The 18,920-nt window shown below is 46.2% G+C and overlaps 1 protein-coding gene across 2 annotated transcripts in view; it reads left to right on the forward strand.

Moving 5' to 3' along the window:
* LOC308315282 (NUAK family SNF1-like kinase 1) overlaps nucleotides 1–18,920 on the forward strand; it is a 24,433-nt gene extending 5,513 nt beyond the window's left edge. The window contains exons 2-8 of one of the 2 annotated variants that reach the window (XR_013964011.1): nucleotides 5,667–5,787; nucleotides 6,469–6,620; nucleotides 9,761–9,826; nucleotides 14,571–14,690; nucleotides 14,827–14,959; nucleotides 15,813–17,667; nucleotides 17,900–18,920. Coding sequence is in view for 1 of the 2 variants with exons in the window: in XM_080763174.1 (XP_080619300.1) it covers nucleotides 5,667–5,787; nucleotides 6,469–6,620; nucleotides 9,761–9,826; nucleotides 14,571–14,690; nucleotides 14,827–14,959; nucleotides 15,813–17,092 (1,872 nt within the window). In the remaining variant the exon portion in view is untranslated. Of the gene's footprint in view, nucleotides 1–5,666; nucleotides 5,788–6,468; nucleotides 6,621–9,760; nucleotides 9,827–14,570; nucleotides 14,691–14,826; nucleotides 14,960–15,812 lie in introns of both variants that reach the window. The other variant, XM_080763174.1, reaches the window with a different exon arrangement.

The raw sequence follows: 18,920 nt of genomic DNA on the forward strand, positions 1-18,920 counted from the left end.
GCATCCTGCTACACTTCAGCATTCAGAACAACTTCTAGAGGCATCCTGCTACACTTCAGCATTCAGAACAACTTCTAGAGGCATCCTGCTTCACTTCAGCATTCAGAACAACTTCTAGAGGCATCCTGCTACACTTCAGCATCTAGAACAACTTCTAGAGGCATCCTGCTACACTTCAGCATTCAGAACAACTTCTAGAGGCATCCTGCTACACTTCAGCATTCAGAACAACTTCTAGAGGCATCCTGCTACACTTCAGCATTCAGAACAACTTCTAGAGGCATCCTGCTTCACTTCAGCATTCAGAACAACTTCTAGAGGCATCCTGCTTCACTTCAGCATTCAGAACAACTTCTAGAGGCATCCTGCTACACTTCAGCATTCAGAACAACTTCTAGATGCATCCTGCTACACTTCAGCATTCAGAACAACTTCTAGAGGCATCCTGCTACACTTCAGCATTCAGAACAACTTCTAGAGGCATCCTGCTTCACTTCAGCATTCAGAACAACTTCTAGATGCATCCTGCTACACTTCAGCATCTAGAACAACTTCTAGATGCATCCTGCTACACTTTTTCAGCAGAATCACACACATTATTTGGATGAACAATGAACCCTTGTGAGTGAAGGATATTTCATAGGTCATACTTAGCATACTTGCGTGCTCTCTCTCTCTGTGTGTCTCACACGCACACGCGTGCGCGCGCGCACACACACACACACACACACACACACACACACACACACACACACACACACACACTTCCTCCTTTTATGCGCATGCCCCTTCATGGGGATTCAGACTAGAGAGCATTGTCCAGTGTGCCTGCGTGGATTCAGCTGATCGGGCATTCATGTAAAACACGGAGGAAGCAACATGGAGGTATGCCAGACATTTTGTGCCCCGGCATCCCTGAGGTGGCTCGTTCCAAACGCAAAAACAGTCATAGTTCACTCTTTACCCCTTACCCATTCCACCTTCCTACCATGTCGCTCCTCCTTTATCCAAGCCTCGGTCCCTGCAGCCTTACTCATGTGAAGAGAAAAGCCTGGTCACAACCTAAGGCAGAGAGAAAAGCCTGGTCACAACCTAAGGCAGAGAGAATAGCCTGCAGGTCACAACCTAAGGCAGAGAGTTTAACGGCGGAAGTGTCGGGCCGGAACATCCGTCAGGTGTATTTCCCCCGGATATGATATTTCTTCGACCAATCACAACACTTGTTTCATTCACGGAGAATGTAAACCGATTTGTAAATCGTCAACGTCAATTTCCTTTGCCAAAATCCTGCATCTTCCGCCACCAAAGCAAAGTCAAAGTCATACGATTTGTCACACACGTTACCGCAGTGAAATTTGTTCTCCGCATTTGACCCATCTCTTGGAGCAGTGAGCTGCAGCCAAGGAGCGGTGAGCTGCAGCCCTGCCGCGCTCGGGAATCATTTGATTAGTAGATTTGACCCCCCGATCCAACCCTTTGATGCTGAGTGCCAAGCAGGGAGGCATTGGGTCCCATTTTTACAGTCTTTGGTATGACCCGGCCCGGGGATCGAACCCCCGACCTCCCAGTTTCAGGGTGGACACTGTACATGATACACTGTACAGCGTAGATATTGATGCACTGTACAGCGTAGGTCTTGCCCAGCCTGTGCCTTTATCCCCACTCCCATTGTTCTCTCCATCTCACCTATAGTTACAAAGCATGGCCCACTTGGCCCAGGTATCTATTCTACAGTCACCTGCAGTGTGAGATGCATCCGATGCATCGCATCACTGTGGGTGACAAAACCTTTGCTTTTCATCACTGGGGTCTTCTCACCTTGTCAGTGGCCCTTAGAGGCCGTACTGTCACCCGACCTTGTCACCCGACCTGACCAAAGTGGTTTGAACTGACATCCGTTAGAACTCCACAATCTCTCTATTGGGGCTAAAAATACTAATTGCCTGAGGGTGGCACTTTGGGGTCACTCGGATGTCTTCCAGGGGTCTGTCCTGTTTTCCCCCTACACTTAATATCTTCACCGAAAATAGCAGATGTGCTATTTCGTCGAATGTTCGCCACCCAGAATAGGGACGCTAGGCGGGTTTTAGTGGTTAAATCCACCACCACCACCCCTCTGCCTTTTCTGTGCACTGCATGTAAGGAGACAGCGTTCATATACTGCACAGTTTGGTCTTTACAGCCACCTCAGGACTCACTAACGGACAAAAGCAGAAATTGGCATCGGATGACGGAAGGACCACAGACCCAAATGACCGAACGCACGCATGTGAGAGTGCACGCCACACCACAGGCAATGCAGGCCGCGTTGCATAACGGTTGCGGTTCAGAGAGCGTGTGACTGCTGTCCACTCTGACGTCCAGAGGACCTCTCCAGCAGCTGAGAATCCTGGTCTGCCGCCCTTCAGAGACACTGCAGGGGCTGACAGGCTGACCCAGGGCTTTAATCAGTGCTCCATGTGAAAGAGCGTCGACCCGGGGGCCGCTTATCTGTGGATCACTGTGACCTGGTCACCAATCTGGGAACACCATTGGGGTACCACCTACTTTTGTGCAGAGCAGGGGTCTTCAATGTTAATGTTAAATGTGCATTTTCAGACCATTAAAACCAATGCAATGGCTCCAATGGTTAATGTAAAAATAAAAGATTTCGCGGCCACCCTGCAGTATCTCTGAGAACCCCCTTGGTGTCCCGGACCCCCTGTTGAATATAACCCTGGAGTAGAGACAGGAAGTCGTTTTTTTTGGTCCTCCTCCCCTTTCTTAGTCCACTTCCTCCCGGGTGCTTCTGTGTTTATGCCTGCTAACAACAACAACAACAACAACAACACTGCATGTTTATGGCAGTGGTGCTGATACCACAGACACCGTCACTGTGGCACGGAGCAGGGACTGAAGCCTGAGCATGAGTAATACTACTACTACTACTAGGTTTTGTATGTAGTAGTAGTAGTAGTATGTATGTGAGTGTGCCGTTTGTCCAACTGCATTTACTATAGTAGTTTGTTCCATTGCTCAATTTGATTATGGTCGAATGCTCACGTCACAGTGTGTTTCAATGTGTGGAACGGAGTGTGTTTCAATGTGTGGAACGGAGTGTGTTTCAATGTGTGGAACGGAGTGTGTTTCAATGTGTGGAACGGAGTGTGTTTCAATGTGTGGAACGGAGTGTGTTTCAATGTGTGCTGTTGTTACTTTAAGGTGTGGGTGAAGTGTGCTTGCCTTCTTATCCCACCGCAAAAGGTCCGGAGGCCGCGCCCCCTTGCACCACGACACGCCCCCACGGCCCACTTGAGTGACAGCGACGCTGACAGGCAGCGCTGTGCCATAGGTCCTGCCAGGCAATGATTATATTTTGCACATATATTACATAAACGCCAGGTTGAAACGGTGAACAGGGACTCATGTTGGTGTGCGTGTGTGTTTGTGCATGCGTGCGTGCGTGCGTATTTGAGAAAATGTACCTTCTGGCGATGGTTTTCCTGGTTCTCTTGAGAGAAATGGCTGGTTTATGTTTAAAAAATCACACCTGTGTAACACAAACGGTGCCAACACAAACATTAAATGCCATTAACAACTAGAAAAAGTGCCCTTCTGGGCCAAGAGGATAGGAGTGTACAGTATGTGTGATGGCAAAATGTTTAGGTGTAATATAAACATGTTTTTGTTTGTTTGTGTATTAGTATCATTTTGTAGAGGAAATGCAGAGCCAGATCACTCATAGCATCTCTGAGGATAGAATTATGGATGAGCAGGACATGTGCAGCATTTTGTACAAAACGGGGCCACTCCTGAAAACATTGGAAGGCATCAGTGTAGAGTCTGAGAAATCCAACAGGCTCGTCTTGATCACATGACTACAGAGATCATATCATGTGTACCGATTTGCGTGAGATTTGGATGAAATCTGTGCGACTAACATAAACAACTTGTTTTGCAGAAATCGGCCTCATGGTGGCGCTATTACCGGCAGATGTGGAGGGATGCAGGGAAAATGTTTTTCCATGGCCTCTAGGGAGTGCGCATACATAAGTTGTATACAGATTGATGCAGTTATAGCTAAAAACAGGAATTGCCCTGTTATAGCGCCACCGTGAGGCTGATTTGGAAAAATAATTGTGGCATGTCGTCCTCAGCCTAGTGGAACTGGAAATGTGCGTGTATAATTTCACGGAAATTGCACACTGTTTGTGATTTGTGACATTTTTGTTCAAAACGGACCAATCATGTGAGCTTTGGAAGCCAATCTTAGCCAATCCGGATGGAAGATGGGAAATGGTGTAGATCCGTGTTGATCACATGACTATGGAGATAGTGTATACCGAATTGTGTGATGTATGGATAAAATGTGTACGAGTAATCTACAGAAATGTGTTTTGCCTAAATCGGCCTCATGGTGGCGCTATAACAGGCCGTTGAGGAATATCTGGGGCAGAGGTTCGTCGTTGGTATCCAGGGAGTGTGTGTGCAAAGTTTGGCATGGATCGAGCCAACAGGGACAATATGACTTTTCCCTTCATTGTCAACATCAGGGATCAACATTGGAATTATGCCTGATTTATATTCTGTTGCACACTGGTGTCGAGTGCCGAAAAATTACTTACGTTTAACTCAGGCTTTAGGGTTAGGTTTATCAATGGCTTATTATATATTGATGTCCTCACATGTATAGTATAACAACAGCAATCATGAGGGGGGGGGGGGGGGTGTTGTGATTTGTGTGAGATTAAAGGAACTGTGTGTGAACAGTGCAGCTGTCAGCCTTCTGTCTGGAACTGAGCTCTGATCACAAGAGATTCACTCTCACAATCTAGCTCCTAAAACCCACATAATCACCTCTAATACCCCAGGGTGTCACTGTGCATTCATGCTTGCATTGTGTGTGTGTGTGTGTGTGTGTGTGTGTGTGTGTGTGTGTGTGTGTGTGTGTGTGTGTGTGTGTGTGTGGTGTGTGTGTGTGTGTGTGTGTATGTGCGTTGCGTTGTGTGCATGTGTACATTCATGCTTGCATTGTGTGCGTGCATTTGTGCATATACTGTTCGTGTACATCATATAGTCTCATACATTTCTATGTCAATATTACATGAGCAGTGAATTTGGCCATGTGTTTCGTCTTGTACAAAACGGGTTTAGCACGACCAGTGAAATGATGAGGGAAATGGATTTAAACCTTTGTATGGTCGAGGAACTAATAGGTGGGGAATCCGTTTTTCACTGGCCCAAAATCCTCTGCAAAACGGGATAAAGGCTGTGTTGTCGTGCGCTTTGTGCAACTCACTAGCCAGTAGTCCCACTCACAAGTAGATCAATTTCATTGATTAGGTATAATAAATAATTGATGGTTGCAGCAGGCAGCCCTACTACTATGCTGTTTTACGTTTTCTTTTTAAAAATGCAATCATTGCTGTATTTGATGTCTTAATCCTATTCTGTATGGAAACACAGGTATTTCCATACCACTCAAAGCCTCCAGACTAAATTGGACCTGAGCGGACTCTGTACTTGGCCTGTTCTTACTTGTAGCCGATCTATAAGCCCATACAACGATGCGTGAGCTTGTAGATTGGCTATTTTCTCAAGCAGAAATGCTGGGGGGGCTGGTTGTTTCCCGGGCTAATCCTATATGCTAATCCTATCCTGTACTGTCCTGTACGTATGTTTGGTAGGTGGCCATCAAGTCCATACGGAAGGAGCGAATCACTGAGGACCTGGACAGAGTTCACATCCAGAGAGAGATTGAAATCACCTCGTCCCTCAGGCACCCCAACATCATACGCTTCCACGAGGGTGAGATCACAGTCAGAGACACACTCATGCACGCAGACATACACTTTGGAATTGGGATGTTCCCGGCTTTACTCGCGTCATAGCGTCCTTTAGCAAGACAGGAGCAGGTCGGTGCCTCGTCGCTGTCGGGCAGAAACCTCCTAACTCCATATTCTAACTTGTTCTTTTCTAAATCCATGCCCCTACGACTACTTGATCGCAGATCCGCAAGCTCGAGACGCGAGCTTATACAGTCTTGGCCATGTGAGGTTTCCACCAGACAGCGACTACGTATATGCACCATTTAGCAGTTTGTTTATTTTCTGTGCGCCCCCAAGAGTCTCACTAAAGACCTCCGCTGTAAGTCTTGCTTCGGCTGATGATGCAGTATACTGTAAAGTGAAGGATTATTACGCTACTGACCAACAGTATACTGTAAAGTGAAGGATTATTACGCTACTGACCAAATAAATCGACTCTGACTGGGCCTTACAATCCAACTTAAATCCACACACGCACGTACACACGCACACATGCACACACACACACACACACACACACACACACACACACACACACACACACACACACACACACACACACACACACACACACACACACACACACACACACACACACACACACACATTAAGTCTGGTAATGCATGGCTAATCTAAATGTCTCCCCCTGTTTCCGGTGCAGTGTTTGAGAGCCGAGATAAGATAGTGATTGTGATGGAGTACGCCAGCAATGGAGAGCTGTACGACTATGTCCACGAGAGACGCAGGCTGACCGAGACGGACGCCAGGGAGGTCTTCAGACAGATCACCTCTGCCCTCCATTACTGCCACAAGGTGTGCACGCACGCTCACATGCACACAATACATTACATCAGTGGTTCTCAAACCATTTCAGGTCAAGACAAGGACCGCCATATTGATATGTATTTGGCTGTGGAGACCCCTGTTACTGAACAAACTGCTACTCTGTAGCAATGGTTACTATCAGGTTATTATCTTCTAAACACTTCTAATAAAGATCCTAAAAATGTGCCTAAAAATATCACATACCGCGCCTTAAATAGCACTACCTTATTGGATTTTACGGTACATTTGGTTTCCTTCATGCAACTTTCAGAGTTAAAGGAACACTCAAGGATTTGACAGCGCACATTCATTCATCCATGAACCGAACAAGGCCGGAAAACACTGTTTATTGAAGCTGTGTTTGAGAAAACATTAGCCTGGTGATTACTGGAGCCAGTGGTATGCACATGCTGCGGTTTGTCCAACAATGCCATGAATAAACAGCACAGTCAAACTTAGTGTATAATTCCAGTAAATCCTAATGATCCTAATGCTTCAGAAGAAAACGTGACTGGAGTTTTCCCGACATCTTCGGGTCAATTCAGTGAGCACTTGACTGTATGTAACGGCCACACACTGACACAGGCTGCTCCTTGTGTCGACTGTATGTGTCTTCCTGGCATTGTTTTCATTGTGCACCGTAAAGTGCTCAGTTTTCCCCCAATCTTCTTTTCAAAAATAGCTAAAATAGCATACAGTATCTACGTGGTGAAACACCATTATATAACAATGTACACTGTATAAGATACGGCCGACGTTGTTCGTCAGACTATAGTCGATTCTAAAATGTATTGCATTGTCCCGAATATAAGAAGACTCTAATTATAAGACGACCCCCTGTTTTTCAAGACTCGTTTGTGGGAAAAAAAACATTGAATGTCAAATATTCTAGTCCCCGGTTATAATACGACTCCAATATACAGGTTTAATGTTTGTCTTTAGTTCAATGTTTGTTTTGTAAACGCCATTGACAATGAAGGGAATTTTTACGTCATAAAGTGGCAAAATGTGCCTCATTGTTAATGGTGTTTAATATTTGTGTTGGCACCGTTTGTTTTACATCCCCATTACATCACCTAATCATCATGAGTTAGACTTTAATATATTAGCGCCCCTCACTTCACCACACGGGAGTGATGTTTTAGGATATTTCCATTGGAAAAAACAAACAAACAAACAAACGTAGTATTATATTTAGACCAATAGGGTATTTGTAAGATTCTCATTTTGGCATTTCACAAAATGTGTCCGATTCTCCCATCCGTCAAAGTACCACATGAAATGTGTGTGGGATGTGGGTGCGGATTCCAGATGGACATCACATGACTGTAAAAAACCACTAGTGTGGTTCTGCGGCAGCCACTGAGTCAGGGAGGTGGACTGTGCCCAGCTGGCTTCAAACGGTGTTCCAGAATAGAACATGAAAGCTTCGGCGCGAGTGAATTATTCAAGATGCCTCTGAGGTATGCTGGACTCACGGAGGAAGTGTTTGGGCCTCAGGAAAAAGAAGGAACATTATTCCTAGCCAGGCTGTCTTGTTCCTATCCTTAAGGGTGGCGTGTACGTATAGCTGCACAGCGGCATCGCACACCATCAATAGTGGATTAACGAGCTCACAACGCACTGCAGTGCGATGCACTCTGAGCTTGTGAATCCGATATTCTTTGCGTGGTGCGGACACTGCGGTGTGCAGCCAGGTATAAATCAGGCTGGAGTGGAGGGAAAGGAGGGGGGGGAAGTGAACAGTTGTCTGCACTCTGCACACACAGTGCACACACGGCGCATACCGCAGGCTTACATACATGTACAAAAGCATTTCTAAAGGTCGCGGGTCATTTCCTTCACTTGATAGATCTTGAGAGGGTGTAATTGGCGAAAGAAAGTGGACCGTTCCGGCTCATTAGCCACGAAGCTAGTATGTGAAACTGACAACTTAAAGAAGACTCTCCCTGCATCGTTCACTAGTAATGTATGGGTGGTCCTATGGGTGGTCCTTGCACCTACAGCAGTGGTCCTCAGACATTTCAATGTGGACCCCCATTTGGAAATATGTTATGTCACGGACACCCATATGAGACGATTTTAGTCAGATAAAATTGTGTGATACTGTAGGGAGGGATCAGTGGAGAGAGTGAAACCTATGATCTAAATAGTTAATTTTCGTTCTCTCATTGGCCCTAACTTCTATCTGGTGAAATAACAGTGAATTAATGAATCATTTGTAGAAGAGTCTATCGGGGCAAGTATGAGCAGCATAAGTAGTTAACATAGCATCACAATCTTTTTAACCACAATCATTAAAACACTAGCCATGTTTTGTATGGAGAGTAGAGTATAGTTTGCTGCCTTCAGGGCGGGTGGTGGTCAGGGCAAACTTGTATATCTGCTAATTTTTAAAAACATTGAAAATGTTTAGAAGATTTTAGATCTTTTATTTCTTTTGACCATGAATCCTCTCTTCTGGAGGGGCCCTGGCACAACAACACATTTTCAGATGGGGGTCCGCAGCCAAATACATATCAATTTGGGGGTCCTTGGCTTGCCTTGAACAGGTTTTAGAACCACTGCCATTATATATCATTAGGCCGACGTTGGCAACGTCTCGGGTTGATTCCAACTGCGTGTCGGTCCCTCTCCCTCCCTCCCCAGCCTGGATTCCTTTCTCTCTCTACTGTCCCTTTTGTTCTAAATAAAGCTAAAGATGACACTGGAGAGAGACATTCCTTCCCGTTGTTGCACTTCAGCGTTTCCTTCACAGCGTCATCAGGGAAGCAGCAAGAGGCCCCCCTGGTACTTAGCGTCGCGCAAAACGATTCGGTGCTGTCTGCAATGTTAAGACATTCAGACGCGGCTCTGGCCATGAAATCGGACAGGAATGTTAATGGTTATGAAAGAATAATTGACTACAAATCTGGCCGCTCCAAAGATACCAAAAGCCTTTGATGAGAATAGCTAACGGAACACACAAGTCTGAGTTCATGCTGCATGCCATGCAGTCTTATTCATGCCAAGAGAAATGTGTCTGTAGTCTGTTACCGTAAAGTGGCACAATAAATATACAAGAGAGAGAGATTCCGAGCAGGACTTGATGTCTTCTCTTCTGTGTGGGTTCTTTTTTTTGTCTTCAGAATGGTGTTGTTCACCGAGACCTCAAACTAGAGAACATCCTTCTGGATGAAGAACTCAATGTCAAGGTAAGATGAACCATCATAACATTTAGATTGGTTGACGTCTTCATTGACAGAATCAAAATGCACAGACGTGTCAATTGCACACATTCGTCAAAAGGATAAACATAATACTGTATAAGAGAGCTTATTTCCATTATTTTCTTATTGATGTAAAGTGTGTGTGTGTGTGTGTGTGTGTGTGTGTGTCTGTGCATGCAGCCAGGGTCTGCATGTCATTTCCATATGAAGAGAGATAAAAGGAAGCATGTTCTGGAGAAAAATAAATAATGCTAGCATTGCATCTGGTAACCGGTAACCTCTGGCAACAGCTCCAACATAAAACGCAAACAAATCTCACATTCATGACATTGTGCTGGAATTCAATACCAGCCCCAGAATACGTTTAATATGTTGTCGAGGCATGTGTGCTCAGGACCGGCATTAAAAAAAAACACTGTGCCAGGTCCTATAACAAAACCCAGGGGTCATTCCTGGCCTTATTTGGTCATTCCACTCCTTATATGGGTACCGATACAAGGCCCGGGGGGAATGCACGGAATCTAAAAGGCAATTGGGCCAATCGGGGGTGGGTTAATGTAAGTATGCTCAAGTCTGTCCGTCAAAAGAAAACAGTGTTTGTGTGTGTGTTTGTGTGTGTGTGTGTGTGTGTGTGTGTGTGTGTGTGTGTGTGTGTGTGTGCGCGCGCGCGCGTGTGTGAGACTGTGTGTAAGTGTGCCTTCTCTCGGCAGCTTCTAGTTCATTCCATGCCGGATTCTTACCACAATTGCCTTTCACAGCACATACTGTACCACGCCAGGAAATACTGTAGGACTAATAAGCCTCAGTGGAATCCAGGGATAATGTATATATGCCTTCATACTAGCAGAAAAGTGTCATGTAGGCCAATGGTTCTCAACCTGTGGGCCAGGACCCTCAGTGGGGGTGGGGTATCCCCAGACGATTACTTTTGGGGGGGGTCGGTCTGAAAAGCTTAGGAACACTTGATGTAGGCAGTTATAGGCTTTGTTCGGACTAACAGGCAAACTGTTTTTGACTTTTTTGACTTCATGACTGACTTTCGCACATTATTTTCTTTATTTTGCAAGTGATTAGTTTATTCGGACACCGTTGACCTATTGAGCATCGGTTGCTGTGGTGATGACGAAAAGGACATGACGGTGTGACTGATGTTTTGTGGTATGACGGTGTGTGTGTGTGTGTGTGTGTGTGTGTGTGTGTCACTCACTGAAAATAGCACATCAACGTTCTCACAAAGCGCTGCATCGAGGCAACTGTTTGTGAATGTGCCCAGACTGAGACGGAAATCAGATTTATTTTAATCGCATTTCAACCCACAAAAGAATGTGATTCAAGTCTTATTACCGGAAATCAGTTGCCAACGTATGTTCTTTTGCTGATCATCAGACTTGATAAAAGTCTGATTCCAATATGAACAGTGGTGGAAAAAGTCCAGAATTAAAAAATGTAGGTCAAAGGTCAATCGAAATGGGTTTGAGAAGCTGCAGTGAAACAAACTGAAGGTCACATAGCAACTGGTATTTTTCTTTAATTATTTTCTTTTTATCCATGGAAGAGGTTGTGTTTTGGCTTCAGATTTCTTTTTTACCTATATACTTGCCATTAATATAGTGGTTACAACTGTATTCATTGATTGCCGTGGTGGGAGTTCTGCTCTGGCTTTGGTGAAATATTAAGTAGTTCCAGTCATTTTGTGGGGGGCACATGCAGGGGGCCACACATTAAAAGTAAATTAATCCATAAAACTAACATAATTTGTATTGTTGACCTATTTCTAAAATATTAGTGCAACTTTCGTTAATTGTTTACCCCTCTATCACACGGAATGTTTTTTGTGTCCATACTCCATATCACTACGCCCAAAAAATAGTTCCATGTGATAGATCGGTCAAAGTTGAACGAAAGTTGCGCTAATAGTTTAGAAATAGGTCAACAATACAAAAGGAAAGTTTTATGACTTAATTTACTTTTACTGCGTGGCCCCCAGTGCCCCCCACAAAATGACCGGAACTACTTAATATTTCAACAAAACCAGAGCAGAACTCCCACCACAGGACTCAGGCAATCAATACAGTTGCAAGCACTATATTAATGGCAAGTATTTCATACAGCTTAAGTTAAAAAAATCTGAACTAACCCTTTAAATAACTTTCCTCTAGTCTACTGGGTAAAAAAGAAGAAGAAAACTGTACCTCATCTCAGAAACAAACACATTTCACTTCAACTCTATATACTTTGATCTGCAAACTCAGTATGTGTCACATTGTGAACAGTGTTGCCATGTTCTGCTTATTATAAGTGACTTTGGGATTTGTTTTTCTGTAAAGTTGCTTGTAAATATTGATAGTTATTTATTTATTTATTTATTTGGATTGTTTCTAAAGTGCAGTTGCTTATTTGGGCTTGCTTCCAGTGGTTCTCAAACCTTTTCAAGTCAAGTCGACCCCCAAATTAATTAATTTGTCCATGGACATGGATAAATTCATCCAAATATGTTTGTGCCAGCTGGCACCCCGTACCAGAGTTGTGTTGCTAAGATTTTTCTAAAAGAAAAAGTTTAACTTTTTTCCCCAAAGATTATTTTAGAAAATCGGCAGTACAAGACATTAGATCTGTAAATTCTGCTATTTTCAAATATCCGATGCATATACGTCTGTGGCCAGCTTTTGGGCATGTTCTCATAGACCTGGTTGTTTACGTATTTCTCTCACAAAACCTGGAAACACTGATTGTGAACTTAATAATGTCGTCGTCACCCCCCCCCCCCAGAATAAGGATGCTGGGGCTCATGTGGTTAACAATAGTATAATCATCATAATAAACAGAAACAATGTGTTATAATCATTCCTCATCAGAATATAAACCAGAGGTCTAATAATTCCTCCGCTCCAGGATTCTGTATACATTGTAAAACAATGTAGACAAGTAGAGATCCCATAGTCTGACAATAGCCAGTGAAATTCTCAACCAAGTGCAGAGGAATTATATGATTACGGGAAAGTGATTGTTGTGCTATGAATGTGCGCACACATGTACAGTTATGTGTGTACAGTTATGTGTGTAAAGTTATGCGTGTACAGGCATTCTGGCCTAGAAGAATGTCTCACCCAAGAATCCAAGAGCGGTGGAATGAGTGGCTGAATCTCATGCGGGCTTAACTCTGGTCGGCTGACTGGCGCTGGTGCCAGGGAAGAATTTACACTGCTCGACACACAAACACACACACACACACACATGCACACAGACAGACAGACCACATGCACGCACGCACTCACGCGCGCACACACACACACTATTATACAAGGCTACTATCCTAGGTGTAGCGAAGAAGGGGAGGCTGACATGTTGAACCACACAACTCTTCTACTTCCACTTGGCTCATTCTGCTTCAGTAATCATAGTCACCTTACATAAATACACCATCAACACACATGAGTTGTATACATTACATTGTCAACCTCCGTCCGCGAGGTACCTCCCAGAACCGCCACTGCTCTTGAACACGCCTCTCTGTTACATGGAAATAAAGCTGTCATGTGTCTGGTACTGTCAACACCTCGGGGGGGGGGGGGGGGGGGGGGGGGGGGTGATAGTGTGCGAGCGTGCGTGTTAATAATCATTTCAGATAGAGTCAGTCAGCCTCGGTCCAGAGTTGACTGACTGCCTGTGGCTCTGGCAGCCTGGAGTGGCTGTGCCATTACATGACAGTTTGTTGGCCTGTGGTTCTTTGGTATCCCCTCACTCACACGGACCTGGCCCCAAGTCTCTCCCCTCACTCACACGGACATGGCCCCAAGTCTCTCCCCTCACTCACATGGACATGTCCCCAAGTCTCTCCCCTCACTCACACGGACATGCAGGCCCCAAGTCTCTCCCCTCACTCACATGGACATGTCCCCAAGTCTCTCCCCTCACTCACACGGACATGCAGGCCCCAAGTCTCTCCCCTCACTCACATGGACATGTCCCCAAGTCTCTCCCCTCACTCACACGGACATGTCCCCAAGTCTCTCCCCTCACTCACACGGACATGCAGGCCCCAAGTCTCTCCCCTCACTCACACGGACATGGCCCCAAGTCTCTCCCCTCACTCACATGGACATGGCCCCAAGTCTCTCCCCTCACTCACACGGACATGACCCAAGCTGACCACACCGTCTATTTTTGGGCCCTTTTGACCCGTTAAGACCTATAATGAGGCTGATGAATAGCCAACGCAAACATCTAAAATGACAGATGCTTTCCCAGTTTTAATGGGTTACAATGAACTGCTTTGGATTCTTGTTGGTTTTATTCTTGCCATATGGTTTGTGGTGTATACTCACTGAAAAGGAATCTGCACTATGGTTCTTTTGTTTATGTTTGTCATGTGTCACGTGTGTGTGCATGTATGTGCACTTGTGCCCGCCACTGCGGTGTGTGTGTGTGTGTGTGTGTGTGTGTGTGTGTGTGCGTGCGTGTTACAGTGAGAGAGCGAGTGTCTGTGTGCTTGTTGTTAATAGGTCAGTTGTGACTAATTAGGCCGTTATATCAGGACCTCTCACAGCAGTAGACATGTAGTCTGGATTGGTTTCTGCATTGCAGAAAGTGATAGGCTGCCTGTTCCATTTAATCATGTAAATCATGAATTTTATCTCCCTCCCTCTCGCTACCCCCCCCCCCCCCCCCCCCCCCCCCCCCCCCCCCTCTCTCTCTCCCTCTCTCTCTCTCTCTGGCTCTTGTTCTGCAGCTGGCCGACTTTGGCCTTTCCAACCACTTCCAAAAAGGCACCTTGTTGCAGACCTACTGTGGAAGCCCGCTCTATGCCTCTCCCGAGATCGTCAAAGGACTGCCCTACCAGGGCCCAGAGGTGTGTTGCTGCAGGGTTCATTCCCACTCATACAGCCAGAGCAGTGCAGCATTCAATCACAAGCCACAAATATCTATATCACAGCATTCATTTGCTATAATGTTTGTTTGTTTGTGTGTTTGTGCGTGTGGGGTAGGTGGACTGCTGGGCACTAGGAGTGTTGCTCTACGCCCTGGTGTACGGCAGTATGCCTTTTGATGGTGCCTGCCATGCGACCCTGACAGAGCAGATCAGCCAAGGCCGCTACCGCAGGCCCAACCCCCCCTCAGGTACACACCCACATGTTACAGTGGTTCCCAAAACGTGTTACTGCAGGAGACCCAAAAGAAACATTTGATGTCTCGTGGTGAAAAGAAGCTGCTTGGACTCCCCATGCATAGAAGGAAGCATGGGGTCAGTCCGTTGCTCTCCCCAGGTTGGCAGAGGGAAGGTATAGTGTCCAGGATTACATGATTAGATAATTGACGCTGGGTGAACGAAATGGGAAAAATCGTGGGCAAAAAATCCGAATCTTGAAAGTGTGAGAACTACTGATTTAGAAGGCAATGGATTAACTACTTAAGTTCTAAAGATGTCTACAGACGTCAAATAAAACCGTAGGAGGCCTATAGTACATCTACAGACGTCTTAAGGCGGTTGGAATGTTATATTGATTAATGTAGGCCCTAAGCTACATGTGGCTGTTTTGGATGATTTAGATATGCGATCTGTGGCTTTCAGTTCTGGTTCACGGACCTGGGGTCATTTTTGCCTTAAGCAAGTCCGCTGAGAATGGAAGGCACGCACGGCAGAAGCTACAATAATTAATTGATTAATAGCTGGCTCCAGTGTGTTAAAATAGCACAGTGGTGCCATCTCATCGACATCTGGCCCATGATTCGTATTGCCCGTTTGCCTGTTGATGTTCCAGGTGTTACTATTTGTATTCTGACCTGATCTGTTAATTCTATTGACTAGACTAAAAGACTAAGGTTTTTGATATTTAGTCGACTATAAGATTGACTAAGACTAAACAATTTCAGATGACTAAATCACTAAACCTATTCAAAAGAATAAGACTAAATCTGAATTTGCTGTCAAAAATGAACATTGCTGATCTGTAAACTCCGCCCCCCCCTCCAGATGCCTGTGCTCTCATCGACTGGTTGTTGACGGTGCGCGCGGAGGAGCGGGCCACGGTGGAGGACGTGGCCAACCACTGGTGGGTCAACTGGGGCTACGAGGAGAGCGTGTGCGACTGCCCCGTGTCCCCGCACCAGGACTGCCCCTCGCCGCTGCTGGCCCGCTACATCGACTGGCAGAACCGGGTCACCGCCACCACCAGCAGCTTGACGGTCGACCCCGCCCGCCCGTCCTCCGCCGGCTCCGTCCCCGCCGCTCACCCCTTCTACTTCAGCTTCCCCCTGAAGGGCGACCGCGGCGGCGGAGGAGGAGGGAGGGCGCGCGGCGCGCTGGCGCCCAGCCTGAGGAAGTCGCGCAAGGAGAACGCCATTCCCCAGACCGCGGCGCCGCGGGGCCCTTCCGGCGCGGTTTGCGCCAGCACGGCTCCCGTGACTGCCGCCGCTGCCGCCGCTGGGTCTGCCAGAAGCTCCAGTGCGGAGAGGAAGAAACCTAAAGGCATCCTGAAGCCCCAGAGGAGTTTTGACTCCGCTTTTCCAAAAGCCAACAAAGAAAAACCTCCCTCTCCGTCACATAAGGGCCCCCTTCAGCCTTACCACCCGCACGCGCTCCCCGATGTCCGGGCCACGACCCTCCCGCTGCCGCCCTCCGCTTTCAGCCAGCCGTCTTCCAAGATGCCCAAGAAAGGGATCCTGAAGAACCTGTATGGAGGGGAGTCGGGGTACGCCTCTGCTCCGGAGAGGGGGGCCTCTCGGTTGACCACACGAGGCGGCGAGGGTTCTGGCGACCTGTGCGACTACAAGCTGAACACTTCCCCTCTCAGAGCCGACGACGGCCCCACCATGTGCACAGAGGCGGTGAGGAGACGGAAGGGCATTCTGAAACGCAACGGCAAGTTCTCTCGCAGTCTGGACCTCCCCGACGACATTCACCTGTCGTCTTTGTCGGCCCCCATCGTGTTCCCCGAGGCGCTTCGGCGGCTCCTCCAGGGAGCTCCCATGGGGAGCGGCGGTGGTACGGAAGGGGGCTTCAGTCGGCCGCCTAGCGTGGTGAGCGAGGACAGCCTCTTCTCCTCCGACTCTTTTGACCTGCTGGATCTCAGTGTCCAATCGCGACGCAGGATTTTCTCTCGCAGCATGAGGCGAAGTGCCTGCAGCTCCGAAGAGGACTTGGAGGGACTCGGAGTGGAGGCAGACGGGCTGGAGTCACGCAGGGCTCGGCAGTGGGACACAGATGGGGATGGAGCAGTCTCACTGGAGGGCTTTAAGGACATGCTAAGATAGGCCTATATTAATGCATGTGACATTATGGATGTGAATGTCAGCACTTCGGTTCTGTCTCAGAAATGATACATGATGCCTGGTATGAGACATGTGTCTGTGGTAATCCACAACACCTCCCTGGAAGAGGTTTTTTTTGGGACCTTATATTTCCAATATGCATCTCAAGTACTATGTTGGACTGCAATGAATTGTCTGCCATCAATGAAAGCACTATATTTTTGGGAACACTTTGTCAGTATTGGGTGAAACATTTACACTATTCTGCACATCTTGGCACAAGAAGACCACACAGAGAGCAAATATACTGTAAACGTATACAGTAGTTGATTTATTTATTTGATGTATGGTCAAACATATAGTGGTGTAATCACAAAACGTTACATATCATGTCATCGAGTCAGTTTAATGAAATTGCATTGCTTTAATGACGAGTCTATGACCTCACCTGCACATGAGGTCCTATGTTTTGATAGCTTTATGACACATTTCTGTGTTTGGAAATATTTTGAGAGTGTAACTGAAATGGGTTAAGTCTGTCTGTGGGTTTAATAAATATAAATGGTGAATTTATACCAGTAAGACGCGTTAACGCGGGAAGCGAACGCAGCTATTGTGGCAGTCTGACACACACACAAAATGTTACTGTATATGTGGACCTGGCCCCTTTTGTGCCCATATATGGAGCTGAGTGATTTGTTTGTGATTGATGCAACACACTCCATATTTGGATACAGCGGGACAGACACACAGACAGACAGACATGATCTGCTAGGTCTCATAGTTAGTGCTCACTGCGTTCGCAAATAGTGCCGTTTATCCAAAGTGTGTATTACATTCACCCATTCGTGCACCGATGGCAGAGAAGACCATGAAGGCCTGTTCATCTCATCGGGAGCAGTTAGGGGTTCGGGGCCTTGCTCCAAGGACATTTTGACACTTAATCCAGAGGGAGCCGGAGGTCAAACTGGGAACATTCCCATTCCCAAGGGGGAGCTCCCCCAAATATTTAACCAATGTGACAAGTATCAACAAGAGCTTGTGACTAAATAATAACATCGGAACACAGGTTCAAGGTTCAAGGTTTCTTTATTTTGTCTCCCAAGGGAGAAATTTGTCTTGGACCCCAAGGACCCGCCCTGCAGCATACAGATACAATACAATACAATACAATACAATACACAATACAGGACAACAAAGGCACACAGTGACCCGTACAACATTTAAAAAAACCCACACACCAACATACCTAGTGCAAAAGAGGAAGAACATCACCTCATAAACTTCGTCTTCGACCCCTACCCTGTCTGCCCTCTGCAAGGACTCTGTTAAGGAGTGTGATTGACAGGTTATTTTGAACCATTTCCTGAACAGTTTTTGCCTGACAGCAACGCTATGATGGTGTCATTGTGAATCAATCTCTGGACAGTATAATGCAGCATGTCAAAAGTGACGTTAAACTAACATATACATACACAGTGCCTGCTATGTTGGGACTATGAATACATTAAACTGTAAATGTGGTATTTCACTACATCACAGAGTGTTGTACTCACTGTGCAGTGTGTGCACTGCAGTATTGAATGCGTCATTTGCTCCATTGCGCCAAACAGACAAGGTGTGATTGGGCAGGTGGATCACATTGCTTTCACTTAACCCCATTAATGCTGCTGTGGATTTTTGCATAGGTGGTTTGGGTACATTAATGTGGTTATAACTACAGTATGCCATTGTGTGTCTTATCATTTTCATTGTAATGAATGTATGCAATGAATTCTTTTGCCATTTTGGGTACTTCCATCTGAAAATAAATTATGTGAATCTTGTGTTA

This window comes from Protomyctophum bolini, assembly GCF_963924005.1.
Source record: "Protomyctophum bolini genome assembly, chromosome: 5".
NCBI classification, from domain to species: Eukaryota; Metazoa; Chordata; class Actinopteri; order Myctophiformes; family Myctophidae; genus Protomyctophum; species Protomyctophum bolini.